Below are 15,836 nucleotides of genomic sequence, written 5' to 3'. Positions count from 1 at the left end.
ACACTATTATTTTCTTCAAAATCTCTCATTCCTTCATTTTCATCATGTACCAATATATATCTTTCCTCTGTCTTGATTTCTGTGTTTTAAGTTTGTATTTTTTGCACTTCAGGATATCAAAGCCTTTGACTCTTCAATGGCACACTTCAAGACATTGGAGGAGCTTTTCCCCCCAGGAATCTCAGTATTTATGGTTGGAAACCCATATTATGGTGCAATAGGAGATGTATGTACTACCAATGAGCTCTCTAGACCAGTTACAACATTCTGTCAAGAATATTTTTAATAACTGTTTAATTTCAATTATGTAATGATGTTTTCTGTTTGCTGTAGGTGCAAGACTCTAGTGATGTCATCAGTGAGGGACGAGTCAGAGTGGTCTTCTCTATACCATGTGATCCTCAACTTGATGCCTTAATACAGAACCAGCATGTAATGCTTGAATTAATCCAGATTCCCCACTCTACACTTTGCACAATGCAACTGAACCATAAAAGTCTCCAGTTAGCTTTATTCATTGATGTTATTTTTTGTCTTAGATCATTTGTCTTGCTTTCTATACTGTATATATTAAATATTTTACCAATAGTCTCTTGCATTTCAATCAGAAATACTCTGTGAAGTACAGTCCCGGGTATGTGCTTGCCTCCCGCCTCGGAATCACTAGCTACCTCGTCTCAAGGTTCTCCGGTAGCATCTTCATTGGAAGAGGATCCAAGAAGAAGTCAGTGCAATTCAGATTTAGAATAAAATGTTGCTTGCTTTGTGTTAGAATTTTCCAGAACTTTAACTTGTTTTGCCATTTTACTGATTACAAATCCTACATTGACTGTACATGTTATTTCAATTGTCTGCACAATATTTGTTCTATATAAAGCTTACCTGACACTTCTGTATTTTATATTTCAATTCTTGTTCAGCTATGTATGCAAAGGCTACAGATCACCTTACCCATTTGGATGAGGATCTGAAAATATTTGATGCAGTCTTGTCTAATAATATTTAGTCTAAGTTTGAGATGATGTGTGAGTCCTTGTTTTTATCTGTTGGAATCTTATGCTATTTTTCCACCATTTAGTCCTCATGGAGAGCAGAAAGTGAATGTGGGCCTTAATCTCAAGTTCAACAAGAAGAATGAGGAAGTTCCTGGATACACCAAGAGAACAGAAAAGGAGTGGCTCTACTCTGCTGCTGTAGAGGAACTGTTATCTGAATACTTAGAAAGGTGTGTACACAGAAATTTTTTTGGAGTGGGGTTTACTTAAATATTTTTTGTACCTAAGCAATGTAGCACTGAATTAAGCCATGCTTTTTAAGTGTACAACTATTTCAGCAATGTACTAACATTGCTTTTTTAACGTACTTAGTCATGTACCACATGACTCACGGAAGCCTTTCCACAGGGAAGCTCAATTCATGCTATGCGTTCTATTAGACAAAATCACCTTGCTTTAATGGCAATAGAAACAAGATCAAGAGCTGTGCACGCAAACAAGACACTTGGTGCTCAAAACACAATGACGGTAACAATCAACAGAATTATTTTGATCATGAAAGTGTAATTGAGTAGAAAATGAACTTCAAACTTCACAAAACAAGAAGTTCTTAAATGTAATGACAAAATCAACAATAAAAATGGTGTAAATTAACTTGCAAACAGTGAAACCATGCAGGTTCATTAGAAATGTACATATTCCATTTACCTGTGAAATGTACTCAAATTAGCAAATAAATATGACAAGGTTTTCTATTTTAGGATTGGTACATGATTAAGCATTGTAAAGATAACAAACAATCATAAGTAATATTTACTTATAAGCTAGAGCATACATTTTTAACGTTTGAATTGAGTACAAATGTGGAATTTACTTGATATTTTCAAGTTCATGCTTTAACTTAATTTAGAAAGTACTTAATCTTTTCTGCTATATTTGCTTAACCACAAAATAATTTTTCTCAGTGATGTGGGCGTGTGCATGGTTGTGGTTGGTGGTTGTACCCTGAAGTGTTTAAATGGGTATTTTAACAAAGTTGTGTCCTTGTCTCACAGATTTTCAGAAGTGTTTGACTTTGTAGCGAGAAATAGTCACGATGACTTCCTTTATGAAGATGACATCTGGCCAGGAGAGGATGAGAATGGGTGAGCTTTTCTTTATCTGTTCTTCCATGATATAATTAGTCAGTCTAGGATGTGTCAGGCAAACTATTAATTGTCCAAAACATGATAAATGGAGTAATGTGTAACTTATTTCAGTATTGTCATTGTAGTACTATCTAATAGTGACACTGCTACCTAAATCTGTTCAAAAAAGCATTAATACGCATAATCTATGGCCTACTTTAATATTGCTGTATTACCAAAAATAAAAACTGTATTGTTCTATATACACTCACTGAGCTTTTTATTAGGAGCTCTATGGTCTTAATAAAGTGCTAGACATGGTCTTCTGCTGTTGTAGCTTATCCGCCTCAAGGTTTGATGTGTTGTGGATTCTGAGATGCTATTCTGCTCACTACAATTGTACAGAGTGGTTATCTGAGTTACCGTAGCGTTATCTGGCCATTCTCCATTGGCATCTCTAATCAACAAGGCGTTTGTTTTGTCTGCAGAACTGCAGCTTACTGGATGTTTTTTGTTTTGTTTCATTTTTGGCACCATTCTGAGTAAACTAGAGACTGTTGTGTGTGAAAATCCCAGGAGATCAGCAGTTAAAGAAATACTCAAACCAGCCCATCTGGCAGCAACAATCATGCCACGGTTGAAATCACTGAGATCACATTTTTACCCATTCTGATGGTTGATGTGAAGCTCCTGACCTGTATCTGCCTGATTTTATGCATTGCACTGCTGCCACACAATTGGCTGATTAGATAATCACTTGAATAAATAGGTGTACTGGTGTTCCTAATAAAGTGCACAATGAGTTTATGGCCTTTTTTCACCTGCATCCCACTGAAAACCATTGTCAAGAGGTTTGACAATGATGAATGTTTGATTGTGATAGTCTTTCTCTTCCAGGGCTGAGAAGATCCAGGAGATCCAGACCTGGCTTAAAACTAACCCCGTCAGCTCTTCCTCCCGATCGTCATGTGACCTTCAGATCCTGGACACTGGCATTGTGGAGAAGATTGAGGAGGAGCTGGAGAAAACCAAGGTGAGGAACGCATACAAACGCCTAGATCCTCAAGAATCACAGTTTTGTTTTAGACTATGCTGATGTTGTGCTTTTTTTTTTCTGGGTGACAGGCAAAGAAGATGAACAAGAAAGTGCGTGTCACTGTGAAGCCTTACCTGCTCTTCAGGGTATGTGCATGTCAATGCATATGCTGAGTCAGCTAGCTTGAGTGGGAATTAAGTTAGAGTTAGTTTATAATAGTCTTGTGTTGGAGATTCCAGATATGGCCACCATCATATGCAAAATATCCATCCAAATACACTGGTTTATTTATCTAAATGAGTGTATAGTTCATAGGGAAATGTGTTTGTGTGTGTGTGTGTGTGTACAGCCGCTGGAGCAGCAGCATGGTGTAGTTCCTGATCCTGAGGCAGAATACAACCTGTTTGACCGTGTTGTGAACGTCAGAGAGAGTTTCTCTGTTCCACTCGGCCTTCGAGGAACTGTCATTGGTATCAAAGGAGGTAAAAGCATAAACTAACACCCATTCTGACTCTCTGGGCATTCTTTGGCATTTGCTGGAGACCTCTGTTTTTCTCTGTCCTGGTCCCTCAGCTGAACGAGAGGCTGAAGTTCTGTATGAGGTCCTGTTTGATGAGGAGTTTGCTGGAGGACTCACTATCAGGTACAGCAGAGATTTTACTTTAAATAGACCTGACATTACTTGTGTCTGTGTGTTAGACATTGTACTAAATGAGTTTGTGTGCAGGTGCTCTCCTGGTCGTGGCTATCGATTGCCCCCCAGTGCCTTAATCAACCTGAGTCATGGCAGCAGGAAGGAAAAGGGTTCACACAAACTCACTGCCGTTGTCAAACCACAGCCCTCTTCCTCACATCCAGCACACAAGAGCCAGCTAGGTGGCCTTAACCACTCGCCACGCTCACCGTTTATACCTACACAGGTAATTGAGACACACAAACACAGACACGCTCACTTCTTGTGGCCATCAATCTAAGTGAACCAGTCACACTTTCAACTTGATGTCTGTGGACGACATGTGTGGCATGCTGTCAGTTACCACAACAATAATTTTGACTCGTTCCTCAGTTGGGAGCATACAGTAAATATACTTATAATGAAAGCTTAGCAGGTAGAACCATGAATAAACATTTCAAATATGCTATGTTGAAACCTTGACCTCACGGTTGGACTTGTTGCTGTGGTTCTCATGTGGGCAACATGAGTTTGAGTCTGGCTTGCATCATTAGCTAGTCCCATTCTCCCCTCTTTTCCCAATTGTTTTCTGTTCTCCTGTTTTTTTTTTTTTTTTTTAAGTATAACCATAACTCTTAAAACGTTACGTGTTTTAGAATGATATGTTTTGCTTAGCTTACTGACGTTGCCTGTTAGGGCTGGTGATACAGATTTCCCCATTTGATTAAATTACAAAACACAAGCTTTCGATTCTGATTTTGATTCAATTCATTTGGGTATATTTCAGTTATAATGTCTACTTTGCTTCCATATGAAATAAATTCTAATCTCAGCTGATGCTACTAATTATACTGGGGCCTTCTAACTAGGTACATTATGAAATATTTGACAGTTTTAGTTTTTCATAATCTTGGTCACATTTTAGCTTTTTAAAAATGTACAAATCCATGTATTTCATCAATAAATACTAGGGCTGTCAATTTCACGTGTTAATTCAGTGTGATTAATTATATAAAAAATAATGCTTTTAAAAAATTAACTCAATCATATCCCCAGACCGTAATAAGGAAGATTCCTGAGCAATTCAAGCTTGAAGTACCACCTGTTTTCTCCAGGGGCCACTAAGCGAAACTTCAGCTGTACTGGCAACTTGCAGGTTTTACAGAGAACAAACCAACCCTTCAGCAGATAGTACAAGATGAGAACACGTTCTTGCGTTCAAAACACAGCTTGATGTAGCAAAAATCCATGATGCAACTAAAGTGAGACACTCCAAAAGCATCTGTATGACCCTGGTGTACATTGATGGGTCCTTAGAAAAGCCCTCATAATAAATCTCAGACTGATTGAGATATTAAATTGCAAAATGGATTGTTGTGAACTGTAGGCCAATGACTGGCTTATGTTCAGCAATATGCAAATAAAAAATAAATTTGTGTTTTTTCAATGCTTAGGTATATTTAAATAATTACAAATAATATGTACAGTTGAAGTCAGAAGTTTACATACACCTTAGCCAAATACATTTAAACTCAGTTTTTCAAAATTCTTGACATTTAATTATAGAAAATATTCCCTGTCTTAGGTCAGTTAGGATCACTGTTTTAAGAATGTGAAATATCGGAGTCACGTGACTCAATGCAAGGATCGGACATGTGAACGGCGAGCTCTGCGCACTTTGCTAGTTTTAACACTTTTAATGACATAAACTGGTGAGATTTGATACACTCTGCTCCATAACTGTTCTAGGAGGACAATATGTCAAAGAATTCAAAATCCTCAGGCTCTGGAGACATTAAAAGACACTTACATGCTCAAGATGACGACCCTGAGCAGGCCGCAAGCCTGGGAGTCAGTTTAAACGGAGAGGTGCGGGAAATGCGGCGATGCTGACGAAGTTCGTTGCTGACTTGGAGGATCTTGCTGTGATACGCTGATCGATCACTGCCATGGAGGCGAAGTTCACTGATGTGGTTACAAGAGTGGGGAATGTCGAGAAACGGAATAACGTCCGTATCGTCGGAATTCCTGAGGACAAAGAGGGACAGGATATGTTGAAATTCCTGGATGGGCTCCTTCCGAATCTGCTCGACATAGCAGGCCATAAGCTGGAAGCTGAGCGAGCTCACAGGGTTCCTGCTCGGCGATCGTGGGCATTTTTTTATATAGTGCTGGCTCGAGTAAGATCAGGGGAGTCATTATGCTGATAGGTGAACATCTACAATTCAAATGTCTCAAACAGAGTAAAGATAAATTAGGAAGAGTCATTATTGTTTTAGCTGAAATTCAGGGACAAAGTCTTATTTTGGCTAATATTTTGACCCTAACGTTGATCAGGGCTTTTTTTTTTATCTTGAAGGGATGTTGCATGCCGCTGGCACCACTCATGATATAATATTGGGAGGAGACTTTAATCTTTTGATGGACTCAGTCCTTGATCATAGTGAAGCAAAAGTGTGCCAGCCCCCTAGAGCAACATTGATGCTTCACAGGATGTGTAAAAATCTTGGTCTTATAGGTATTTGGAGACTTTTGAACCCATCTGGTAGGGACTATACATTTTTTCATCAGTTATAAGATTTACTCTAGAATTTTTTTTTTTATTATACCTAAGTCCCTCATTTCTTGTGTTAGTGAGTTGCTCAATTGGAAATATTTTAGTCTCAGATGCCCTGGTGTGTTTAGAGGTGTTGCTACATATGGAGAAAAAGAAATCATATAGTTGGTGCTTTAATGTATTCCTTTTGCAAAATCCTGAATTTCAATAAATGCTAAAGGCTGAAATCAATGTCTATATGGAGATCAACTGGTCCTCAGTATCCTCTGTGGGCGTGGCTTGGGAGGCAATTAAGGCGGTTCTTAGGGGTCAGATCATACAGTATGCCTCGTTCACCAAAAAATCCAAAGCACAAGAACTTGTGGAATTTGAAGGGAATATTAAAAGTGCCGAGGCAGAGCTGATGCGCCGAATGTCGTCTAATGACCTCAGGGAATTGACCTGATTGAAATACAGATATAATACTATTTTGTTGCGGAAGGTAGAGTTTTGGCTATTCAGGGCAAGATAGTCATACTTTGAGTCGGGGGACAAAGCAGGGAAACCACTGGTTAGATATATAAAACAGAGAGAGTCTTTTTCTACCATTTGGTGGTGAAATATTTACCTTGGCCACTGATATTAATAATGCTTTTAAAGTATTCTATCTTGTTCTCTATAGTGCCACGTCTTCGTCTACTGATGAGGATATTAGAAACTTTGTGGAACCATTAGAACTTCCTAAACTGACGACTGAGCAAAAAAATTATCTTGATTCTGAGATAACTTTGGAGGAGCTTGGCAAGCTAATTAAGGCTCCGGGGCCAGACGGCTTTGCTGCTGAATTTTTTAGATCTTATGCTACAGAACTGGCTCCACTTTTGCTAGAAGTTTATACGGAATCATTAAAGAATGGAAAGCTTCTGCCAACCATGACACAAGCCTGGATCAGTCTGATTCTTAAAAAGGACAAAGATCCAAGCAAGTGTAAGTTACCATCCAATTTCCCTGATCCAGCTAGATGTTTGTAAAGCCTAAGATGAGCTGGTGGGTGATCTGCCATCATGGGGATGTTAGGTTGCGTGTGCCACTTTTGACATTCAATACAGGTGAGTTGATGTTTTTTGATTGCTGCTCTGCCTCTCAAAATCCAATAGTGACATCTGAGCTCAGCAAGGACTCTTTCTGGCCTGGGATGAAGGAGGTTGGCATCATATTCCTTAATAAGGAGTCTAGTTATTTGTTGATGGGGATCAAGAACTATGGGATGTAGGGCATTCAAATCTATATGTTCAGCATGACGTAGTCTCCCTCCAACTCTAATTAGCCCAGCATCTCTATCATATTCAGGAGACAGGTACACTAACCGGCTATTGGATGGTAAGGGTCGGTTTGATGAAAGAGCCTTAACCTCCTCTGGAAATGAATCTCTTTGGGCTTGTTGGAGGAGCCGCTCTGCAGCAACATAATGCTCAGCTACATCTGTTTGTGTTGTGGAAGATTGAGCCGCCCCGTGTAGGTATTCCACTGTGGCCTTTTTCAGGTCTTTCCAGGTGTTATACTGATATGTGTCTGAGAGTTGTACATCAGGACTAGTGCATAGGTGCAGGCAGAGTGCTGATTTCTTTAATTCGGTATCTGGTTCAGGGTCAGCAGCTGGCATGGTTGGCCAGGATGCTTCTGATTGATATAAGAAGTCTGGTCCATTAGTCCATTGACATGATTATGTCAACTCCTTTAAGGATTTGATACTGGTTATGTCGTCTGCTGGGTTATTCCCCGAATCCACATATCTCCAGGAACTAACATCTGTGAGGGACTGAATTTCAGCAACTCGAGTTCCTACAAAGACCTTATACCTGCAGGAGTCAGATTGCAGCCAGCGAAGGACGGTGGTGGAATCTGACCAGAGAATGACTTGCCTGATGGTGACTGTGAGTTCTGTTTGGAGGACTTTAGCTATTTGTGCTCCAGTAAGTGCTGCACTCAGTTCAAGTCATGGCATTGACATTTTTTTCCTGGGTGCTACACGTGAATGGGCCAGCACTAATGAAATGTGTACATGGCCGTCTTTGTCTTCTGTGCACATATATGATACTGAGCCATATGATCTTACAGAGGCATCACAGAAGATGTGTAGGTCTCTGAATGTTTCATTGTGCACTTGAAATGGAGTGTAGCATCTGGAAATCTCTAGCTGCTCTAAATCAGGTAGTTCCTGTACCCAGGTTTGCCATCTACAGGTGCATCTCAATAAATTAGAATGTCATGGAAAAGTTCATTTATTTCAGTAATTCAACTCAAATTGTGAAACTCGTGGATTAAATAAATTCAATGCACACAGACTGAAGTAGTTTAAGTCTTTGGTTCTTTTAATTGTGATGATTTTGGCTCACATTTAACAAAAACCCACCAATTCACTATCTCAAAAAATTAGAATACATCATAAGACCAATAAAAAAACCATTTTTAGTGAATTGTTGGCCTTCTGGAAAGTATGTTCATTTACTGTATATGTACTCAATACTTGGTAGGGGCTCCTTTTGCTTTAATTACTGCCTCAATTCGGCGTGGCATGGAGGTGATCAGTTTGTGGCACTGCTGAGGTGGTATGGAAGCCCAGGTTTCTTTGACAGTGGCCTTTAGCTCATCTGCATTTTTTGGTCTCTTGTTTCTCATTTTCCTCTTGACAATACCCCATAGATTCTCTATGGGGTTCAGGTCTGGTGAGTTTACTGGCCAGTCAAGCACACCAACACCATGGTCATTTAACCAACTTTTGGTGCTTTTGGCAGTGTGGGCAGGTGCCAAATCCTGCTGGAAAATGAAATCAGCATCTTTAAAAAGCTGGTCAGCAGAAGGAAGCATGAAGTGCTCCAAAATGTCTTGGTAAACGGGTGCAGTGACTTTGGTTTTCAAAAAACAGAATGGACCAACACCAGCAGATGACATTGCACCCCAAATCATCACAGACTGTGGAAACTTAACACTGGACTTCAAGCAACTTGGGCTATGAGCTTCTCCACCCTTCCTCCAGACTCTAGGACCTTGGTTTCCAAATGAAATACAAAACTTGCTCTCATCTGAAAAGAGGACTTTGGACCACTGGGCAACAGTCCAGTTCTTCTCCTTAGCCCAGGTAAGACGCCTCTGACGTTGTCTGTGGTTCAGGAGTGGCTTAACAAGAGGAATACGACAACTGTAGCCAAATTCCTTGACATGTCTGTGTGTGGTGGCTCTTGATGCCTTGACCCCATCCTCAGTCCATTCCTTGTGAATTCACCCAAATTCTTGAAACCATTTTGCTTGACAATCCTCATAAGGCTGCGGTTCTCTCGGTTGGTTGTGCATCTTTTTCTTCCACACTTTTCCCTTCCACTTAACTTTCTGTTAACATGCTTGGATACAGCACTCTGTGAACAGCCAGCTTCTTTGGCAATGAATGTTTGTGGCTTACCCTCCTTGTGAAGGGTGTCAATGATTGTCTTCTGGACAACTGTCAGATCAGCAGATTGTGTAGCCTAGTGAACCAAACTGAGAGACCATTTTGAAGGCTCAGGAAACCTTTGCAGGTGTTTTGAGTTGATTAGCTGATTGGCATGTCACCATATTCTAATTTTTTGAGATAGTGAATTGGTGGGTTTTTGTAAAATGTGAGCCAAAATCATCACAATTAAAAGAACCAAAGACTTAAACTACTTCAGTCTGTGTGCATTGAATTTATTTAATACACGAGTTTCACAATTTGAGTTGAATTACTGAAATAAATGAACTTTTCCACGACATTCTAATTTATTGAGATGCACCTGTATTTCTTAGACTGTCAGACTCAATGAGATCATCCCATCAAACATGAATTTTCCACAGATCCTGAATGAATATCTTGGCTTGGGTGGTGAATGGAATTAGGTACCCGAGAGGGTCATACTGTGCGGCCAATACCTTGTAGATATTTCTCAAGGTTGGTTTGAGGCATTCCACTTGGCGAGGCTTGTATCCTAAGGAATCACTGAGACAGTTCCATCGCAATCCAAGTGTGCCATCTAAAAGATCTGGACTCTTTTGGGATAAACATAGCTCACTGATTTGTGACCTTGCTTCTGATGGAAGGTGTTCAATGACTTCTGGTTTGTTGCTGGCCCATTGGCGGAGATCGAACCCTCCAGTAAGCAGCAATTGCCGTAGGCCATCTACAAGATCTCTAGCCTTTTCAGTTGATTCCATACTTTGAAGACAATTGTCTACATAGAACAACTGGGTAACTGATTCTTTTAGAATGGGATCAGTTTCGCCGTTGTCATGGGCTATTTGTTGCAGTGCATATATAGCACAGCAAGGACTGCACATTGTGCCGAAGGGTAGGACTTGCCACTCATAAATCTTTGGCTGCTTAGTCTTTTGCATGTTTCTCCAGAAGAAGCACAGGATCGCCTTGTCATCTGGCAGTAGGGGAACTTGGTTAAACATACCCTTCACATCTCCGCTTACAGCTACAGTTTGTTGTCTGAACCGAAGCAGAACACCAAGCAAAGATGGACCAAGTATGGGACCAGGAATGAGGAGCTCATTTAATGATTGACCCTGATACTGGAAAGAACAGTTGAATACAATCCTGTTTTTGCCATTGTGATTCACCATATGGTGTGAAATGTACCAGGATTCAGTGGACATATCAGCTTCCTGAGTGGAGATTTCTGCCACGTAGCTAGCTTGCTCTAGTTTGTTCATCTCAGTACAGTATGCTTCTGAGAGGTTCAGGTCTTTGAGTCTTCATTCAGTGCTGTGAAGGCATGCCAGCACTGCTTCATTTGGGGCTTTGAGGGTTAGAGCATTTGGCCGTCTAAGCAAAGGAGTGGGATATCTTAGAATGCCATCCACCTCAATCCTAGTAGTGCATGTTTGGAGTAGTGCCAGAGCATGCTGGTCCTGTTTAGAATGAGTGGCTGTTGTGTAACAATCTGCCAAAGACGCTCAACGTTCTTGAGTAGCTCAGCATTCTGAGCATCTTTAGAGATGTGCAGACATTGTTGATCCCAGGGAGCAGTTTGGTTGTATCCAACAGGGCCTTGGAGAGCCCAACCATGTCTGGTGTGAACAGCTATGGGTGCATTAGGAGGTGCCATTCGTATGGGTTGGACTGGCCCAAGTAGGTGAGGCATGTCCGACCCAGTGAGTAGCAAGGGTTGTGCTCGCTCAATCTGTGGCAATGGTAAGGATCGGATATGGGCATATTTGCGTTGGAGAGCAGCTACTGGATAAGAGTGTTCAGACAGTCTCAGATTCTCTGCAGTGAAGGCATGATTAATCTGGAACTTCCTAGATGGTCTGTTTAAAGGTGACAGAGAGGGAAACAGATGCTCCATTTAATTGAAGTACATCCTGACATATTGTACATAGTCTGATAGTTTCAGGCACTGTGGTGAGGTTTAACTGTTCCGCAGCCTGTGGCAGTACAGTGCTACATTCAGAGCTATCGTCTAACACTGCATATGTCTCCAAGGCTTTATCCCTGTTATGAAGTAGGACCTTAACTACCTTAAGCATCACCTTTGGAGATCGGTTGGGATGATCTAAGTATACCTTGGAGTTGGGATCATTGACCAGAAGAACACACTTTTGTGTCTGCAGGGCTGCTTCATGGAGAATAGTAAGGTACTGTTAGTTGAGTAAAGGATTGTGGTGGATCTGTCCTTAGGGCGAGAAGGTGTGCGTGGATCCTTCTTAGTTGTCCTGGTTACCTCACTTTGATAAAGTGCTGCTACCCTGTTTGAAATACGCTTAGCCTGAGACTTTAGCCGTAGCCATACAGAGAAATCGGGTAGAGTGTAGGTATGGTATGTGCCAGTCTGGAGAATGCTGTGGCTAAAGCAGTACTCCACAAAACTGTCATGATATGATGGTGGCATTTTGCTCAAAAGGCGATCGACATGAGATCCACACCTTAACTCATAGCCATTCGGGCTTTCTAAAGTCCTGAGCATCCCTACTAATGAATGGATGGATAAGGCAAAGTCGTCAAATGCTTCAGCATCTTCAAACTTTACAGCAGCTGCATTCAGTATGATACTTAACTCACACTGGTCTAGTTGGCGTGGTTGGCCATATTTATCTTGCAGTGCTTGTAATGCAGCAGTGTATGGCCTGGGATCGTGCATGTATGCCTTTGCAAGCTGGAGAGCACTGGGAAGCTTTAAGTGACCTAGAAGCACTTTATACTTGTACTGTTCACTTAAGTGCTGTTGGTTATTCATTAGATTGTCCAGTGCCATTTTGAGCAGTGCAAAGTCACTTTCACGTCCAGTTTCAAAGGTCGGTATGACAGGTTTTGGGACACCATAGGCAGAAGCAGCTAACATCTCTAGTCCGGTCTGTTGGGCTTGAGGTATATACATTGTTGCCTGAGCTGAAAGGGCATGAGATGGAACGGGATGAGTGGCTGGGAATGCTGTTTGAGCGTGAGGATACAGTACTTGGTGTGGCTGAGGATGTGCAGAAGCCCCTAAGGTTAAAGGGTCCGGAGGTGAAGCTATTGAAGGAGGCACACTGACCGCAGGTATCTGATGGTAGGTTACAGTGGTAACAGGAGGAGTTGGCTGCACTGTAACTGTAGCTGGATAAATGGGTGAAGGGTCAGTTAAAGCAGTTCTGGACTCTGAAGTGGACTGAGCTGCTGCAAGAGGGGGCGATGACCATGTCACTATGTTGGGATGGTGCACATCTGAACTAAAGTCATGGGCACTGGAGGAAGCTTCAGTTGCTAAGGCTGTGGTCAGCACTACATGTGGTGCTGGAGGAGGCAATACTGATGCCTCGGAGGCAGGAAAGACACGGTGTGGCGTGGAATGTTCCTGCATTTCCTGGGCAGATGATATGAAGATATCACTAGTAGCAGCTCTCTGTTGAGGTGGGCTTACCTCAGGTAGTGATCCAGGTGAGTTACTGGCAATGCTAGGTTGCAATCCAGGTCTGCCAACGTCGTGGGTGTCCTGTGTAAGGAGTGAGGTGACTAGCTTGGCAACCTCAAGCTCATTTTGTACTTTCTTGAGATGGCATCGTGTCTCAATTTGTTTAGCCGAGGCTTCTCTGGCTTTGAGTGCCTCTCTGGCTCAATCATCAAGTCTCTGACATTCCTTATCTGCTGTATTGTCCTCTTCAATCTGACGTTGTTGTTCCTCTAGTTCAAGAGCCTTTAATTTCTCCACCAGCATTGCAGCTTGGACGTCAGAGTGAGCATTTCTTGGAAATCTACTTGATGCACTGTGGTGTGTTCTGGATGTAGTGTTGGAGGCTGTACCAGAGGAGATTGACTTAGAGGAATGTCTAGAATGTCTCTGTGAAGAGGCATCAGCTGGGGTTGGTGCTGAGTGCAGGTGTGCAGGGAGCTGGACTTCATAATCCTCAAGATGGGCTGGAAGATGTCTCTCTTGTGTGTGGGGTCGGACCGTGGGATCTGCTGTGCTGGCAGTATCAAGATCCATCTCTACTGAAGTACATCCAGCTCGAAGGACCATATACGAGCGTAAGAGATGCTCAGAGGGTTCGGTTATGCACTAGTAGAAATGGTGGTGGGAGTTTCTGGTTTGAGAAACCGGAGCAAGAGAGAGTGTCCCAGCTGAAGGGTTTTATTTGGATTATTTCTTCTTGTATGAGGTATTAGAGGCATTTGCCCATCAGTGTGTGGTTTCTTAATCACAGGAACAACAAACATGCAGCAGTCCAGATTGTGCAATGAAAACAAGTCAGTCTCTCCACCTATATATATATATACAGTGTGTGTGTGTGTATATATATATATATATATATATATATATATATATATATATAGACTGCCCTCTAATACTTGTTCAGGCATGTTTTGACTTGTCTGGGCTTGTTCAAATTAATAAAGTTATATACATAAAGATACCTCCAGGGGGCGTAGTTGGGCTTTCGTGCAGTTGAGATCCTTTGAAAATATGGTTCAACATTTTGGGTTTCCCAGTTCTCAATTTTATTGATATTTACAGCTGCACCACCTGCTCTGTACTATTTTTGGGAGTAGCATACATCCCCCTAGAGTGGCAGATACTCTGGGAGTGGTGATTACTGCTTTTGGAAAAGGTCACGAGGCATCAGTGTATTACTCCTGCTAATTCAGAGTCTGGGGGATTGGAGCTTCAATTTCTCTCAAGAGATTATGGGACAAAGATTTAAACTTGGAGAATGTCAGAATAATAGAAGAGAGAATGATATATTTCAGCTTTTATTTCTTTCATCACATTCCCAGTGGGTCAGAAGTTTACATACACTTTGTTAGTATTCGGTTGCATTGCCTTTAAATTCTTTAACTTGAGTCAAACATTTTGGGTAGCCTTCCACAAGCTTCTCACAATAAGTTGCTGGAATTTTGGCCCATTCCTCCAGACAGAACTGGTGTAATTGAGTCAAGTTTGTAGGCCTCCTTGCTTGCACACACTTTCAGTTCTGCCCACACATTTTTTTATCATATTGTGGTCAGGGCTTTGTGATGTCCACTCCAATACTTTGACTTTGTTGTCCTTAAGCCATTTTGCCACAAATTTGGAGGTATGCTTGGGGTCATTGTCTATTTGGAAGACCCATTTGTGACCGAGCTTTAACTTCCTGGCTGATGTCTTGAGATGTTGCTTAAATATATCCACATAATTTTACTTCCTCATGATGCCATCTATTTTGTGAAGTGTACCAGTCCCTCCTGCAGCAAAGCACCCCCATGCTTCACGGTTGGGATGGTGTTCTTCAGCTTGCAATCCTCGCCCTTTTTCCTCCAAACATAATGATGGTCATTATGGCCAAACTGTTCAATTTTTGTTTCATTAGACCAGAGGACATTTCTCCAAAAAGTAAGATATTTGTCCCCATGTGCACTTGCAAACTGTAGCCTGGCTTTTTTATGGTGGTTTTGGAGCAGTGGCTTCTTCCTTGCTGAGTAGCTTTCAGGTTATGTTGATATAGGACTCGTTTTACTGTGGATATAGATACTTGTCTACCTGTTTCCTCCTGCATCTTCACAAGGTCCTTTGTTGTTGTTCTGGGATTGATTTGCACTTTTCACATCAAACTACGTTCATCTCTAGGAGACAGAATGCGTCTCCTTCCTGAACGGTATGATGGCTGTATGGTCCCATGGTGTTTATACTTGCTTACTATTGTTTGTATAGATGAACGTGGTACCTTCAGGCATTTGGAAATTGCTCCCAAGGATGAACCAGACTTGTGGAGGTTCACAATTTTTTTTTCTGAGGTCTTGGCTGATTTCTTTTGATTTTCCCATGATGTCAAACAAAGAGGCACTGAGTTTGAAGGTAGGTCTTAAAATACATCCACAGGTACACCGCCAATTCAGTACACCTCCTATCAGAAGCTAATTTGTCTAAAGGCTTGACATCATTTTCTGGAATTTTCCAAGCTGCTTAAAGGCACAGTTAACTTGGTGTATGTAAACTTCTGA

The 15,836-nt window shown here is 41.4% G+C and overlaps 1 protein-coding gene across 3 annotated transcripts in view; it reads left to right on the top strand.

Annotated features, from left to right (window-relative positions):
* The window catches only part of LOC127442424 (5'-3' exoribonuclease 1-like), a 42,265-nt gene that overhangs the window by 19,611 nt on the left and 6,818 nt on the right, over window positions 1–15,836 (top strand). For all 3 annotated transcript variants that reach the window (XM_051700447.1, XM_051700446.1, XM_051700445.1), the window contains exons 22-31: window positions 113–226; window positions 334–432; window positions 609–724; window positions 1,079–1,225; window positions 2,051–2,140; window positions 3,020–3,155; window positions 3,248–3,304; window positions 3,508–3,640; window positions 3,732–3,801; window positions 3,886–4,078. In XM_051700447.1, coding sequence (XP_051556407.1) covers window positions 113–226; window positions 334–432; window positions 609–724; window positions 1,079–1,225; window positions 2,051–2,140; window positions 3,020–3,155; window positions 3,248–3,304; window positions 3,508–3,640; window positions 3,732–3,801; window positions 3,886–4,078 — 1,155 coding nt within the window. The remainder of the gene's footprint in view (window positions 1–112; window positions 227–333; window positions 433–608; window positions 725–1,078; window positions 1,226–2,050; window positions 2,141–3,019; window positions 3,156–3,247; window positions 3,305–3,507; window positions 3,641–3,731; window positions 3,802–3,885; window positions 4,079–15,836) is intronic.

The sequence above is a fragment of the Myxocyprinus asiaticus genome, chromosome 6 (assembly GCF_019703515.2).
Source record: "Myxocyprinus asiaticus isolate MX2 ecotype Aquarium Trade chromosome 6, UBuf_Myxa_2, whole genome shotgun sequence".
Lineage (NCBI taxonomy): Eukaryota > Metazoa > Chordata > Actinopteri > Cypriniformes > Catostomidae > Myxocyprinus > Myxocyprinus asiaticus.
This window is presented reverse-complemented; position numbering and strand designations above follow the sequence as displayed.